The following is a 17,359-nucleotide window of genomic DNA, read 5'->3' as shown; positions in this document are numbered from 1 at the left end:
GGCATCACCAAGAAGGGCTACAAATTTATTTTTGTCGTCTTTTTAAAGGAAAAAAGGTTCCCTAAAATAATTCCCAGAAAATTTTAACAGTTACCCCCTTTAAACAGTTATTGGCACCCTTGTTAAAAAAAAACAGCCAAAAATGGTTTGTAAGGCCCCATATCACTAATGTCACGAATTTCTTTCAATTATGCATCCCCCAAGAAGGAAAACTGCCCAAAAGCTCGTTTATCCCCTGTCAAACCCCGAGGAAAATTTTTTCCCAAGTCACGTGGATCATGGGAAAAATTCCTTTCTTAAAAACTTTGGCAGGGGTATTGCTCTCCAAATCTCAAATTTAACTCCTGACTACGGGAAATACAGTGAAGTTTACCACTGAAAAATTGATTTGGGGACTCTATTTGGAAAGAAAGTAAGAGGTTTCTGTACCAACCTTCCCCTTAAAGGAAAAGTTCCCCAAAATTTTTTTTCACATTCATTTAACGAAGTTTGAACCCGTTCCTTCAAAAAATAAGAACTGGCGGCCAAGGGCCCTGTTATAAAAGTGTTGTTGGCTGAATTCGTGAACGCGATGCTGTCCCCGGTCCGAACTCAAAAGGGTTTTGGACCGATTGGCCGCATATTAATTGGACGCGTATTGCAGGGGGAAATCTTGCCGAATGCGTAAGATGTCTGCCGGTATTTTACCATATGTTGCCTCCTTTCAGGCGTTTTTGCCACCTGAATGTCTTTGAATTTTGTACACACGGTAAATGTCTTACGGTGAAAGGCTGCCCAACATATCATGGTGGAGATTTTCTCCATAATACCAACGAAATTTGTCAAAATATCTACAAGGTACAGTGAATTCTCAATAGTATGTTATTAAGTCAGCTGCACCACCACAATATGGAACATTTTCACCATATTATGAAAAATCTTCCCTGTTCAACATGCTGTGCAACATTAACTGTGCAAAATTGCTCCTTATCGGGGTGATTAATTCTAGTTGTCACGAGACCGAAATTTTTTTTTCTGTTCGCAAGCGAATAATAACCGGCAAAAATAGCAGCCGCCCCCGCGCCACCTTTCCCTGTGTTGTCTCGAAGTGCCGCGGCCTCGCTGGCCCCTCGGAGCCTCTCTCGGGGTGTCGAAACCCGATAAGGAAGACAATGTAAAAGGAAAGCAGACGATCTGGAAAACAATCAACGCAATGAATGGCGGAATTGTATTATTTTCACCCGCCCCAAAAAAGAGAAGAGAATCGCTGAGGAGCACACAACACCCCGAAAGGGCAGACTGGCTTAGCGACCGCTGTGGCAGGGCAATGCACGCCACTGCAGATGCACAAACACGTCGATGGCCCCGCCCTGCTCCGCCCTGCTCCGCCCTGCTCTGCCCTACCCCGCCCTGCTCCGCCCTGCTCTGCCCTACCCCGCCCTGCTCCGCCCTGCTCCGCCCTCGAGGCGCCGCCAAGCAAGGCGGCACAGCAGCGCCCGCGGCGCCGCTCTCGAATTTCTCATACACTCTCACTCACTACGCACCGCCGGACCTAAACGACACAAACTTTGCGCTGGTGGAAACTGTGATGGGAAAAGTTTAGAGCCTGGCCATGCGGAGCGGCAGGTACACGCACGGCAGTCGGGGAGTGGTCAAGGCGCGCCGCCGGGGGGGGGGGGGGGGGGGGGGGGGGGGACTGCGAGCCGATCACTCCGCCAGTTATCCGCACTGACCTTATTAATTTCTAGCTGGGCTGTTCGGCTGGGCCTCACGCCCACAGCAACAAGGATCACCACGTACATCGGTGTCAACGCGCTCGGGGTCGCCGGCGGCGGCGGTCCCGGAGGTCACGGGACGAGGAACGCAAAGCAGCACGCCCTGGGGCTGCCTCCTCACAGCGGTCTCTCTCGCACCCACGCGGGGTGCTCTAAGCGCGCGAGAGAGACACAGAGCAGCCCAGAGCAGCCGAAGGGGTTTGGTGAAGGCGTTGTGGCCCCGATAACCGTGCTGCTTATTTCACGAGTTGGTGAACGAGGCCGGATTACACGCGGTGTAGTACGGCCGCCAGATAACGCGGCAGGCCTCGCCGTCACGGCGCCGCGGCGCCCAGGGCCCAGGGCGGCGACGACGTCCATGACGACGTCCATGACGACGTCCAGGGCGCATCCGCCCCGAGACGCCCTCCTGCGCGCCCGCCGCGTCCCGCGTCACGGACGGGGAGGAAGCGCGGTGCGTCAACGCTGATTGTGAATCACCTGATAAGGGATGCGATGGGCGGCGGCCTGGCCGCGGCGGCAGCGCGGCAAAGACAGGTGCGAACCGGCAGGTGCGCCTGCAGTGGCGCCTTTGGCGCCTTTCGTGCTGCAGCGGCCGAGGCCGACGCCGTGGCGCCGTGCCGCTGCCGTGATCGCGCCCTCGAGGAAATGACCGCACTTTGGCTTGGCCGTTTTGGATAACCGCAACAAAGCAAGACTTAAACAATGAAGTCATGTTTTTGTTTCACAGGGGCTGGCAAGCTGGAACGCAGGGCCAAAAAACACAATAGTTTCAAGTTGCGGAATCCTGTGTGACACGTGCGTGCAGGCCACCAAGCAAGAGAACGTCCAGTGCCTGCCTGTCTGAAGGATTGGCAAGGAAAGCGCTCTCCTCGACCTCGACCAGCCCCACAAAAATCGCCGCTCCAATCAAAATTGTTCCCCAATATTCGGCGCGCTACAATAATTTCGACTTTCTCTTCTCTTGAAAAAAAAAAATTGAAACAACTAACCGTGTTGATGTTATCGGCCTGACGTCAATGGGGTGCTTATCGAGTTCGAATTTAAGCCCGCTGCCTCCTCCGCGCTGCCCCGCGGTGTGGCCTGCGCTGGCCTGTGGCCCGCGCTCCGACTTGCCGCCAAAGTGATACATAATCGTGTCATTATGGGAGCCGAGGCGAGCCGAGGTGGCATCGGCCGTGCCGATCACGTGCGCACCACGCCGTTCCCGCCTTTTCTGTAGAGTCTGTCGGCCGTCTGCCCGGGCACGGCAGGGCAGGGCAGGGCAGGGCAGGGCAGGGCAGGGCACGGCAGGGCACGGCAGGGCACGGCAGAGCACGGCAGGGCACGGCGGCAGGGGCAGGGCATGGTACAGCAGGGCACGGCAGGGCACGGCAGGGCACGGCGGCAGGGGCAGGGCATGGTACAGCAGGGCACGGCAGGGCAGGGCACGGCACGGCAGGGCAGGGGCAGGCACGGCAGGGCACGGCAGGGCAGGGCAGGGCAGGGCAGGGCACGGCAGGGCACGGCAGGGCACGGCAGAGCACGGCAGGGCACGGCGGCAGGGGCAGGGCATGGTACAGCAGGCACGGCAGGGCACGGCAGGGCACGGCGGCAGGGGCAGGGCATGGTACAGCAGGGCACGGCAGGGGCAGGGCACGGCACGGCAGGGCAGGGGCAGGGCACGGCAGGGCACGGCAGGGCAGGGCAGGGCAGGGCACGGCAGGGCAGGGCAGGGCACGGCAGGGCACGGCAGAGCACGGCAGGGCACGGCGGCAGGGGCAGGGCATGGTACAGCAGGGCACGGCAGGGGCAGGGCACGGCACGGCAGGGCAGGGGCAGGGCATGGCACAGCAGGACACCGCAGGGGCAGGGCACGGCCGGGCAGGGCACGCCAGGGCACGGTATGGCAGGGGCAGGGCACGGCACGCCAGGGCAGGGCACGGTATGGCAGGAGCAGGGGAGGGCACGGCGCGGAACGGCAGCGCCCCCTCCCCAGCCGTACCTCCCGACCCGCCTTGTCAGTCATTCTCGCACTCCCCCCGCGAATCGCGTCTCGCGTCTCGCAGTGTGGGGAACGGGTTTCTGACGAAACCCCGGCGCGTCGTTGGCTCGTCCGATGAAGGAGAGATTAGGCGAGAGGAATCCCCTGCTCGCCAATTCTGGGCCTTCGTCGCGCTTCGGCGGCTTGGGCCTTTGGGCGTGTGACCCGCGCTAATAGGGCGGAGCGAGCACGTGCCGCGCACGAGGGCCTGCCCCGGCCTGCCCCGGCCCAGGCCGTCTCTCTCGCACCCCCAAGGGCCGCGCCGTGCGCCCCGAGTGCGAGGGAGACAACCGCCTCGCTTCGGAAGCAGCCCGCCACGGCCCGACCGGGGGACAGTTTGTGGAGTGTCGCCCAATTAACAGTGATAAGGTGCCCCGGCCGCGTGACAGGCTGAGCCGGGCTGAGAACTACGCACTTGTGGCGTCTTTTCCGAACCGATCGGCTCACTCGCAACCACGCGGAGATGTGGATGGTACAGTGTGGTCGTCGTCGTGGTTCGAACCGGCTTCGAAGTGTCCGATAGAGCAGGAGCACATCGAGACAAATGAAGGTTCACTGGGGATCAAATGAGCGGGAACATTCAAATGCTCCCTTTTTTGTAAGGCATGGCGTTTAATGCTGAAAGAAGTTAAATGTTGCTAAGATGCCTAGAAGGCAGTTGTGCGCATCGAAGCACGCATAGAAGTTGTTGCAGAGTGTTAAGATTGCGTCATGAAACTTTGGCCTTAATGAAAGTAGGACCCCCAGCGATAGCGCCTGCTGGGTAGGCAACAAGCAGTACACAAGCGTCCATAACCTCCAACTGCATAGCTTTTATTTGTTTCACGAGATGAAGTCCTAAAATTTTCAATGAATCCATGTTCCTGTAAGGCACGAATGCCAATAAATTCGTGGCGAGTCACAACCTCAGCTTAAATGGTAAATATATGGTAGGTAAGAAGTCGAAATTCAAGCTTCCCGCGAGATTGATCCCCAGTGAGTAGAGAACGTTCTGGGTCCTGTTTTGTACGTGGATAACCGGACAAATGATGGAACAAGGTGGTTCTGAGGTAAAGGACTATTTACTGTTAGACTATCGGTGACTCTACTTGAACTCTACTCTTACATGATACAACCGTTCCGTCTCCCTACATCTTCTCGCACCCTCCTACCTGCACCTCGGCTCGACCGCGACTGCCGGCCTGGACCATGGCGGACCCTAAGCCGCTCCGGGGACTTTCCGGGCATCCCTTCGCACAAGGCGGTGCTCGCAGGCATACCAACTTCAGACTTACTGGCGGCAACATGACAATATTCAAAATGTGTATTGCTACACAATAACCGCGCAGTGTAAAAAATTTTCGACCCGAAAATTAACAAAAACAAAATGGGTGAAAATAAGTGAAGAAAATCTAACTAGACGGAACGGGGTTTGAGTAGTTCAACAAAATACATAATTGTTTCTTACAAATGTTAAACATTGGGAAATATTACATGTTCTTCAGACAAAAATAGCACATCACATAGAAATTTGAGATCACAAGACGATACAAGAAATGGAATTAAACTTTGTTTGTGAAAGAAAATGAAGAAAACAGAGCACAATGTTGGTAAAAATTCACAGCTGACACGGACAAAGACAGTTACACCTCGTTTTAATGTTACTGTATCCATAGCACTTCAATTTTAAGTTGTATTTTCCTTTTTTAGTATTGTTTGTTATTGTTGTTGTACATTTATTTTTTTGGGGCAATTCAATCAGTTACAACTTTTCACTGAGATGCCTTCAACTTGCCAGGTATTAAGTCCTATCGGCAAAGTTTGGACAAGCCATACTACACCAACATGCGCGAACGCTGTGGTAGTAATAGACAGGCGAGTCTTATGATGTGTGACTTCAGACACACAAAGAATCCGCTATTTATGACACTGTAACTACGAAATGCAATCTGAATCCGAACCGTGACAACATGTAAACCCTCAACAACACGTACCTTCGCATCAAAAGATAAAACATTGCTTGCATATAGAATAAATTGACGATAAAATATTTCACTCTTCAAAATTACTCTCCAAAAACAAACTCATTGAAAATACACCAGGAAAAAATAAATAACTTCTTCACATCAAAAATAGAAAATCAATAAAAAGTCGAACTCAACTGACTGGAAACACATTTCTCACAACACACTTCAAAAGGAAAGAAAATAAGTAGGAAATAAATGAAAACTTCAGCTCATAAAGACACACACACACACACTTCAAGGAAAAAATGAAAGAATCAATTGTCGAACATTAGTAGTTCATAAGAGAAAAGAAAATAAGTCGATCTTTTTGCAAATTTGACACAAAATACAAAACAAACTCCATTAAACTCAAAACATTGATAACTAGATGCAAGATTTAATGTAAAAAACAAAGACAAAAGAATGAGATAGCGAAGACAAGATAAGACAGTTCGTTAATGCATTAACTTTAACCTAATGATACCTATAAAACTTTAATTAATGGTCGATCTCTTAAACTAAACTTATGCTAATATACTAATCTAGGTTGGCCAATTAAAACTAACTTAAAACTAAAATGATTGACACATCAATTAAAATAATGCGATTGCACTTCCGTATGGATGTAAAAACAAAACATTACAAAAATACTGAGACACAATCCAGAGACTTCAGACAAGGAAAAATGAGATTAAGACAAAAGAATTTACTGTACATCTTGCAAATAGAAAACAAAGTCTGGATTCAATTTAAGTCTATTAGGTCTTTTGATTAACTTCTTAAGGTGGGCAACATGACACAATCTATTCCAAGATTTACCATTTTGTTTACCAAAATTAACTACGTACAAAATATCAGACACTTGCTTCACAATCTTACCAACACGGAATCTCTTCTGCAACTTTATGGGATTCTTCTTCGAAGCTTTTCTTTCAAACCACACTAAAACTTGTTCATTTTTCACAAATTTGACACTTTTTCTGTTTTTATCATACACTTTCTTGAAATTGTCTCGCACTTTTTTCTTGATACCTTTAGCAGCTTCTCTGATGTTTTCCAAAACTTTAAGTCTACGTAACACAGACAACTTTTGTGGCAACAGTGATTTGTTCATGAAAGGAGTACTTAAACGTTTGCCATAAACAATCTCATTAGGAGATAACTTTGATTCAGCCAAGGGGGAATTATTCATATGGAATTTAACATATGGAAGGAATATATGCCATTGCTTTTTATTACTAAGTTTACCATTGATCAAAAACTTAAGTGTACTGGAAAATCTTTTCACTTGACTTTCTACTGCACCAACAGAAAAATGAGCACCACTAGCTGCACGTTGAAGTTTAAAGTTACACTTTTTAGCAAAATCAGTGAATTGAACACTCTTTGTAGCAGAACACGCATCAGAATACACTGTACTAGGAACACCCCATTCAGCAAATACTGTTTCTAAATGTTGTATTAACTCAATTGTTTTGGTACTTTTACAAGGAAATAAGGAACAGAAATTAGAAAATAGATCAACAACTATCAAACATTCAGAATAACCACGGACGCCATTAGTAAAGACATGACAGTAATCTATCATAACATCAGTGAAAATATTATTGGCTAAGCGAGGATGGAGTAAACCAAATTTTGATTAGAAGCTTTGAACTCTCCGCACGTCAAACAGGACTTTACATAAGTTTCTATATCTTTATACATGTTGGTCCAGAAATAAAATTTAGAAATTGAATTAAGCATGATTCGTATACCTGAATGCATACACAAATCGTGGAATTCATTCAAAACAAACGGAACCAACTTTGAAGGCACAACTGTACGTTCGACCTTTGTATTTGTAACTAACAGACCTCTAGAAATTTTAAATTTGGGAACATGATTTAACTTGTCATCTGCCATTAATTGCTGTTGCAGAACTCTATTATACAACTTGCTTAAAACTGGATCTTCACATTGATACTTTATGAAAGTTTTATGAATTGGAAGACTATTGAAAAGTTGTAAATCTAAATCCAAAGGATTGACACTAGAACTTTTTAAACCAGACCGAAGTTTAGCTCTTATTTGCATAAGAAAGGCACCAAACAAATTAAGGCCATCAGGACACTGTCCACACAAACAATAGCCAAAAGTAGTATCATGATCATTATTATTAAATGCCAAAAATTTTAAACCAGTATCCAATAATAAAATTGCAAGATCGTGATTTTGGAGAAATTTAAGATAAACCAAATTCTGCATAATTGAGAGCTTTTCATCGTCAAAGTCTGGACGAGACACGATCTCAGACCCACGAAGTTTAGCTATAGAAGCAGTAGGAGCAGAAGCAACATAATTATGATCTTCCTCATTAGTGGCTTTTAATGATTCAAAAGCATGATCAACGGACATATAAGTGTTATCATGAACAGTAATGACGCAAGGAAAAGAATTATTTAGAAAAGTATAACAACCAACAAAATCAGAAATAGTGGGTTCATTTGGGTCCCACAATTCATTGAAAACTTCTTCAGAAATGGAATCAGAGGGAACAGAAGAACCTTGAGGAGGAATTTCATCTTGATTAGACGCAGAGGAAAGAGAAACAGAAGGTTCCTGAACGGTTACGTTCGGGACAGCAGAAACATTAGGCTGAGCTTTATTAGAAACGACTTTAGAATTTTTAGAGTTTGGATTGGTAACTTGTACTTTTCCTTTACGTAGTAACTGACGTATCTGCATTAATTGAAGACTAAAATAAATAGGAAACTCATAACTATTTTGAGCAGGTAAAAATATGGGACGCATCCCAGTAGAAAGCAACAAAGTTTTCAAAGCAGAATTATAGGAAAATTTGGAAATAAGCAATTTATCTAGGACGTCAAGATATTCTTCTTTCCATCCAACACCAAACTGAATATTAAGATCGTTTAAAGCATCAGAAATGGATGCATAATTCTTACTGTCGTAGGAAACTACACATGGAAAATCATTACTCAAAAATTCAAACTGACCTGTATCAGAAGAGATAGGCTCTAACTTCGGATCAAAAAGATAGTGATTAGTATTAGGGTAGTCAAGTATAGCATGAGGATTTCTGCTAGGAAAACAGAGAGTGGGATCCGAGAAAATATGAGAGGGCGAAACACGACCACAATCATAAGTAGGATGGGGAGAGGGGGAAGGGGGCAAAGCAGGGGGAACCACCGAAGAAACAAAGCGGTTGGTAACACTGGAAGTATCAGGAGGTGGGTTGGCAGCACTGTCAGTTAATTTCTTCATAGCTCGAGTTTGAACCTGTAGGAGATGATTATTAGGTAGAGAAACAGAAGGAAGATAATCGTTAAATGAGCACGAGGCTGTACGGAACACACTCGCACCTGAAGATTTATTATTCTGAACTGGAGTAAAATAAGTTGTTAAATTTGGAGGCAAAACAACATCACAACCGGCTGGGGGCTGGGGCAACCGAGAAAGAGCATCAGGAATTTTATTTCTTTCGGAAGGAACCAATTCGTAATCAAACGAAAATTTAGATAAATATGCAATAAATTTGTCAAAGGGCGCTTTAGGAGCTTGCATTTGAAGTAAATACTTTAGAGAACTAGCATCAGTAACAACAGTAAATTTTTCTAGAAGTAGTAACTCTTTTTCAAAATAACGAACACATTCATACAAAGCCAAACATTCAATATGATAAGCACTCCACGTTCTTTGAGAAACTTTTAAATCCTTAGAGAAAAATCCAACCGGTAAAAAGTATTTATTTTTAGCTTGAGACAAGAAACCACCAATACCAACTTTAGAACCATCAACATGTAACTTAGTTTTTAAGGCAGGGTTAAAAAGACTCAATGTAGCATGTTTAAGCAAATGATTATACATATCTTGAATCATCTGTCTGTCAGCTTCGGACCAAGAGAAAGGGACTTTCTCACAAGCAATTTCATTCATGTGTTTAGTTTTTAATGCAAAATTGGGAATAAAACGACGGAAATAAGAAAGAAAACAAATGGAAGACTTAACTTGTTTAGGTGTTTTAGGGTTATCTAATGAAAGTAAAGGGCGAAATCTGCTTGGATCTGGACTAACACTGGAACCACCAGCAACTTTCATACCTAATAAAGAAATGGACTTTTGAAATAACTCAGTTTTATCAGGTCTCATCAAAAGATTATTAGATCTGAAACGCTTTAACACTGATTCAAACACAGACAGGGCTTCATCAAAAGTCTTACCACCCATAACAATATCATCAACATAATGTTTCACGTCCAAACCTTGCAAAACAGAAGCCATTGTGGCTTGAGCAATTTGAGGGGAAGTTTTTAAACCAAAGGGAAGGCGAAGAAATTTATAACGTCGCTGGCCTACTTGGAAACCTAGTAAATCTGTGGATTCAGGGGTTAAACGAATTGTATGGAAGTAACTTACAACATCACCAACGGACAAATATTTCTTATCAGCACAATATTGCAAACACTCATCAATAGTAGTCTGTTTAAATTTATATTCATGAAGTTTCCTGTTAAGAGCACGAGCATCAAGAAGCAAACGACCAACAGGATTTTCTACAGTGGAACCACGTTTCAAAATAATAAAAACAGGCAAAAAATTATTAGTAAAAGACTCAGTTATAACTCCCTCATTAAGTAGCTTTTGCACCTGTATTTCGGCTAATTTCTGCTGCTCCAAACTCCACGGCCAATTCTTTTTAAAATAATTACCAGACTCTTTTAATTCAAGATTTGCAAAGATATTGGGAACAAAGGAACCAGGCTTCAGTTTATACCCGAAAACATCTCTATATTTCTCTAGAACTGAACGGACTTGCAATTTTTCATCTTTAGACAGATTACAACCGGAAACAGAAGGAAGGGCAGGACGGTCGTCCTCTTTGGCAACACTACACTGTTCAACACATTGAACTTGTTCAGGAGTTAGATCAAGGCAACCATTAGAAAGATTATGAATTAAAGAATTTAAATCGAAACGAGAGATATCATTACTGGATAAATTTCTGTCCTCAAAACAAATGGAACCAAGTTTAGTGGAAGGGGGTAACTCTATTGGGTCGTCTGAACCATTGAAAACTGGAACGGACATTGTATCGGAAAGAAAACACTCAACTGTGTAAAGATAATCAACGCCAAGAATTGTTTTGGGAGTTAAAACAGCGGGTAAAACTTTAGAAGGAAAATTGACATAAACTGGAACTGTAGTGAAAGTTTGAGGAGCCAAAGTAACTACTTTAGGGGAAGAGAATACCTGGATATTGGAAGTATGTGCTTCAGGCACATTAATCAGAGAGAGGCGAGTACACTCATCAAAATGACAAGGAGGGGGAGGGGAAAGGAGAGGGGGAGCAAAGTGTTTGGGAAGAACAGCCAATCGGACAACAGTAACAGATTTACCACGGAAATGGAAAACAGCTTCATGAGAACCATAAGATAAATTTGCTTTAACCTTACTGAGAAAATCATCACCCAAAATTAGATCAACACTTATCTCTGCAACCAACAAAGGGTGATTGAGAGTGAAATCAGAACCAAAACGAAGAGATGGGTTGTACACACCATCACACTGCATTATATTATTATTAGCTACTTGAATAAGCATATCAGTTGGCTTTAGGGCACTTCTATCCGTGCAAAATTTAGAGTGGATAATGGAACGAGAAGCAGCGGTATCCAAATGACCGCGTAATTTGAGACCATCGACATAAACAGTCACAGGAAATAATTTATAATCAATGTACATTAAATTAACTAATTCAACTTTCTTAGAACATGAAGCAACTTTCTCTGGAACAAAAGGGGCTGCAAGGGGATTAAGATGCACAGGGGCTGCAACAGGAATGGGAACAGGGGCTGGAACAGGGGCTAGAACAGGAGAAGGGGGTGGAACTGTGACGTCACACTTTACAACAGGATCTGCAATCGGGATCTTCTTTCCTTTCCGACCGACTTCAAACCACTGATTACCGCTTTTCGTACTGAGTTCAACAGGATTATCTTGAACCACATTCAAATGCCAAGAAGATGTTGATACATTAGAGGGCAATAAACAATCAAAATGACCAGAGTCATACGGAGGAGTAAATTTAAGGTGAATCTCAGATGGACCTCCAGAATATGGAGCAAGCTTGAAAGGATTGAAAGTTAAAATCCCAGAAGGGGTATGGACAAAAATAGGAATGCCAAGACAGGACGATGCTGCCTGGACTTGTATGGAGGTGGCAAACACACCTGGTTTGACATGCTGTGAAAGAAACTGAAACTTTGACAAAGTGGTAAATTTACTGAAAAATTTCCAATATTGGAAAATGTAATTTTGGACTATCTGTCTTAATGCAAAAGAACCATTTAAAGAACGAAACAAGGCAAAACTAACAGCAGAATAAAAGCAATCACCATCTTTAGGCATGGAATGCAAGTCAAAATTCTCATATTTCTTGACTGTAGAATTTTTCATACAAGGATCAGAAGTAACACTGGACTTACTTTGTTCTGGGACACTCTGCGGCACTACACTGTGAAAACTGGGCAACACTTTTGGTTTTGACTGTACCTTTGAATTTCTCATACACGGCGTCTGCAGCGTCTCGGAGTATGACGTCACTACACGTGGTGCGGGGAGCGCCACACGCGATGGAGGAGGGGGGAGGGGAGGGGGATACACTTCAAATCCATGCCCACGAACATATGGATCGGGGGACGCAGGGTACACTGCAAACTGGGAAGGCTGATATGGGTAAAAGTTTCCGGACTTTTCACGAAAACCGTTGTTTGGCCGCCTAGAGTGAGATTGGCTCTGGTAATGATCGATCAGGTAGGTAAGGGCAGCGTCAAGCTGGGCAAGGGACTCACGGTCGGACGCGGCGCGCGCGGGAATTTCCGCGGGACTGGCGCTGCGGCCACTGGGTGCGCCCAGGGCGGGAACCCCAGGATTAGCGCCGGCAGCAGAGGCTGCGCGAGGCAAGGACTTTTCCACAAGAGCTTTCTGATGCATAACAGTCTCAAAAGTTTTAACAAAATCTAAAATAGAAGAGCAAGGATGGCGTGCCATGATCGCGGCATGTTCACGGGACATTAATTGCAATAGTAATAAACAAATTTCACGCTCGGGAAACACAGATTTGTAGTGACGCACGGCGTGCTGGACTCGAAAAGCAAAGCTACGGAGAGACTCATCTTCTCCTCGTTTCATGTTCAACACACGTTCTCTAGTAGAATCATAGCATGGTTCAACATCAAACGCTAATTTAAAAGCAGCAACATAGGCATTCCAACCTTTGTTTTTATTTTCTGCATGGCAAGGCAACGCGCACTCTGGTAACTTAGACGCGATGTACACTGGAATATCATTACGATCGACGCCAAATTTAGTATAAATTTCTTCAACATTATTCAACCATTCTTCCACATAATCCTGATCAAACGGCAAAAGCGTTGGCTGAAGAGACGGAGGCAAAGCAAGAGCCATAGTGAAACTTGGAAACTAAGTAGACACGCTCGAAAAGTAAACACGTGGTCAAGTAACACGACCGAAAAAACAGACAAATATTCCACAATTCCACGGCACAAGAAACAAAATCACACGCAAAATACACTTCACTTCAAGAGAAATATCACTGCTGAAAAAGAAAAAGTAACTCACACGGAGAAGTAACTAACCTCCAAAACACGTGGTCTCAGTAAACAACACAAAAAATTACATTACAACAACCCGAGAAAGAAAAAGGGAAACCAAATTAGAAATAAAATATACAAAAAGGAAAGGAAAGTTAAAATATGCCTAAAAGCGGCGAGAAAGAAAAATCTTGAGTCACGGCCGAAATCCACAGCATGGTATAAAATAAACAAAGTAGCGCACAGAGAAATAAAAAGAATGCAAAGTTCGAACCGGCCGATGCACCAAAAAGGATGTTTTGTACGTGGATAACTGGACAAATGATGGAACAAGGTGGTTCTGAGGTAAAGGACTATTTACTGTTAGACTATCGGTGACTCTACTTGAACTCTACTCTTACATGATACAACCGTTCCGTCTCCCTACATCTTCTCGCACCCTCCTACCTGCACCTCGGCTCGACCGCGACTGCCGGCCTGGACCATGGCGGACCCTAAGCCGCTCCGGGGACTTTCCGGGCATCCCTTCGCACAAGGCGGTGCTCGCAGGCATACCAACTTCAGACTTACTGGCGGCAACATGACAATATTCAAAATGTGTATTGCTACACAATAGTCCCATCACCGCTAGTGACTTCCCAGATCGCATCTGCTCCTGCTCTATCGACTTTGGAATTCGACGGCTTCGAAAATAATACGCGCAACTCCGGCCGCCGCTTACAACTAGAGTAACTGGCGGCCGCGCTGAGAACCCGCGTATCGCTTCCCGGCGGCGTCCGCGCTAGGTTATGTTTGACAAGTTATATCTCCTAAACCGTTAGAGTTAGATGGGTAGTGTAAGCGAGCCGATTTTAGTTCTAACTTAGATCTACAATCGGCTCGCTTACACTACCCATCTAACTCTAACGGTTTAGGAGAAATAACTTGTCAAACATAACCTAGCGCGGACGCCGCCGGGAAGCGATGCGCGGGTTCTCAGCGCGGCCGCCAGTTACTCTAGTTGTAAGCGGCGGCCGGAGTTGCGCGTATTATTTTCGGAGCCGTCGAATTGGTGCCGCGACTTGCCCACAGCCCACAGACGGCAACGTCAGGGGTTACCACCCACTCGTGGCGCTATCGCTTATCGCCTGTCAGCGATAGCGGGCCGACGTGTTATCAAATCAGTGTGACAGATTGGCGGCTGCCGGTAGATAGACTGCCTGCTCCAGGGTCAGCACGCTCACTGCACTGCACAGTCAAGGAGGCGGCGCCGGCCGTCACACCTCATTTATTAGTGGGGACGCTCGCCAATTTGCGCGGGAGACCGAAAGAAAAACAACAAAAACGAAGGCAGGGCTCATCGGCCTCGGTGACGTGTGCCCGGGTCCGGCCGTCCGGCCTCCTGGAGTGGGGGAGTGGTCCGGCCTCCGGATTCACTTTCAGTCCCACCGTGCGGCGTCCTACTGCACCAGCCTTTGCCCAGAAAGAAGAAATTCTGAAAATCATTATTTTTCAGTCGCAGGGACTCGCTGGACCACTCGCCACATTTCGTAGACATGATAGAAGAGTCGATCCAGGAAAACTTCACACTTGAATCACCGGCAAAAAGTGGGCAAAATGTGAGACCAATATTTGCAAAGAAAGAAAATCTTACACATTTCCGCAATCTGCGTGTTCAACGCAAAATTCCAAACCTGGGGACTTTTTTTTTCCTCAACGACGAAAAGAAACGACAAAGAAAGGCTGAGCGTGCTAAATGTTGTAAACACGCCATCATGCGTACATTTGGGTGGGAGTGGACCGGCGGCGTCGCCCGCGGCGTGGGGTGCCCGGCGAGCGACCAGGTGAGCAGCAGCAGGGCTCTTTGAGCACGCAGACCTGCCGAAACAAGCCGAAGCAAGCCGAAGCAAGGCGACAGAAGGTTTCGCGTCGCGGAGGTAGCGGCCTCGTCACGGCCATTTCGACATGTTCCCGGATTTGCCCGCCGCCGTCACCCAAAAGCCCCGCATTGCGCGCGCCAAACACGGCCACCTTGCTTGCTTCCTCTCCAAGCGGACATGATCGCAGGATGCCGTATCTCGTGCACGAGGGACGAGGCTGACCCGTAGAGCAAGTCTAATTTCTGACTAAGCATCTGCCGGGTCCGCGGTACAGCACCCCGCCGCTGGGATGACGGCACCCAAACATCATCGGCGTGCTTGATAAGCGTCCGGAACCGCGCTGCCCGGCGCTGCGGCCACGCCGGCCTAGGGCGACGCCGCTAGGGCCCGGCGAGTACACTCGCTTCTCGCGAGAGTTTCATCAGAAACCTGTTCCAGTTCTTTCAAGGGAAGTCGACTCAAGTTGACGCGCATGACAGGTGGCGTCCCCGCCGTCGCCCCTCCCCCCGCGCGCCACCGGTCACCTCACAGACGGAGCGAGTGCGTGCCGCCCGTGCGGCCCGTGCGGGCCTCGGGTCGTGAACCGACCTCGAGGAAATTCGGCTAGTCGTCAGTGGGTCAGCCTGTTGCTGAGTGAGTGGGTGCCAGCGAGCCACAGCCACCCACTGCCTCCGCGTCCGCGCGCACACGGACGCACGCACACACGCACACACAGCCAGCCGCACGACGCACGAGATGAGAAAGCGTTCAACAAACTCGCTGCGTCTTCTTTTTGGGATCACTTAGAGGGCAGCACTTTGACCTTCCCGCTCCCACCCGCCCCCGCCGCCACCCGGCTCGTCTAGGCTGGTCGCGCTGGTCGCCACGCGCAGCGCAACGCATCGTCAAAGTTCGTCGCACAGATGGACGCCGCCACGGCGAAACATCGTTTTTATCGCAATGCACCGCCGCGGAGATTTTCCTCTTGAAAACAGATAGTTTCGAGGCCAATCAGGCAATCTGCTCTGGTCTAGGTTGGGCCTGCTTCCGCCTCGGCCCTGCAGCCCTGCCGTCGCCTCGCCTCGCCTCGCCAGGCACAGCCGGGCACACGGCACTTCAGGGGCTGGGCGGCGACGACGGGACGCCACGGCCTCCTCCCCTTGCCCGTCGTCCGCCTGCCGTCTCGTGTCCGTCTACGTCCGTCTCTCCGTCTGTCCGTCTGTCCGTCTGTCTGTCTGTCTGTCCGTGGCGTCGCGTGGTCTGAGTCGGCAGCGCGCGTGGCGCAGCGCTTGACCCCGCCGCGCATCTCCCCCTCCCCCCTCCCCCCCCCCTTGCCACGAGTCGGCTGCTAGGCCCCAGCCACTTTTGCCAATTTTAGCGAGAGATAAGCGCGTGTGTGATGTCGTGCGGAACCGCCACCGGAACAACGCCGACACAAGCAGTTTTCCGCAGTCCGTTCAGGAAGACCACTTCCTTGAGCGGTGCTCCAAAAGCGCGTATAATCGGACGGAAAACGCTAATCAATAGACCTGAAAAAAGAACTGCCCCCAAAAGAGGGAAAAGATACGTAAACGACGGACGGAGACAAAGTCTAACTGTACGGGACACGTGGCTGTGTTGATAAAACAACAGAGAGAGGCGGCGGCGCGGCGGCAACATGGCACACGCCGGGGATGACTTCATCTCCTGAGGAAACAATTCTATCGCCAGTTCGGTGTGAACATTCTGCTGACGAGGTGCTGATAGGCGCATCTGCAATAAATACAATGCGGCGACGCCCTCCCCTGAGGAGGCGGATGGCGATTGTTTGAAATGCATCGTTCTAAATGTGAAACGGATTACAACACCGACTGTTTGTGGGCCCATCGAGGTTGGCATCGGTGGTGATTGTCTGTCGTTAAGCCGACGAAACACGATGACGACCGGCCCACTGTGGAGTGGTTGACGGAACGCCAGGCAGAAGAAAGGAACGAAACATGGCCGCCGTCGACGGCTGTTCTGATCAACTACGAGCCTCCGAGCATGGCCGCCGGTCATGTTCTGAAACATTGCTTCCTTTCTGCTCCTTGTCTAAAGTTAGCTCAGCTCGGGACGTTAGGCCAGGTTTGTTAAGGTACGGTTATGTTTGATTTGGGTTATGGTT

The 17,359-nt window shown here is 47.7% G+C and overlaps 2 protein-coding genes across 2 annotated transcripts; both read right to left on the bottom strand.

Annotated features, from left to right (window-relative positions):
* Positions 1-5,229: 5,229 nt before the first annotated feature.
* On the bottom strand, positions 5,230-12,580 carry LOC117641709. The gene has a single exon (XM_034379251.1). It carries the CDS (start codon positions 12,330-12,332, stop codon positions 7,374-7,376), a length of 4,959 nt encoding a protein of 1,652 aa, XP_034235142.1. The 5' UTR covers positions 12,333-12,580; the 3' UTR covers positions 5,230-7,373.
* On the bottom strand, positions 12,430-14,007 carry LOC117641273. Its single transcript, XM_034378445.1, has 3 exons — positions 13,826-14,007; positions 12,617-13,691; positions 12,430-12,491 (listed from the first exon to the last, which is right to left on the bottom strand). Exons 2-3 carry the CDS (start codon positions 13,230-13,232, stop codon positions 12,430-12,432), a joined length of 678 nt encoding a protein of 225 aa, XP_034234336.1. The 5' UTR covers positions 13,233-13,691; positions 13,826-14,007.
* Positions 14,008-17,359: the final 3,352 nt, after the last annotated feature.

Source organism: Thrips palmi, unplaced genomic scaffold, assembly GCF_012932325.1.
Source record: "Thrips palmi isolate BJ-2018 unplaced genomic scaffold, TpBJ-2018v1 HiC_scaffold_15, whole genome shotgun sequence".
Taxonomy (NCBI): Eukaryota; Metazoa; Arthropoda; class Insecta; order Thysanoptera; family Thripidae; genus Thrips; species Thrips palmi.
Note: the sequence above shows the minus strand (reverse complement) of the source record. Positions and strands in the feature narration are given on the sequence as shown.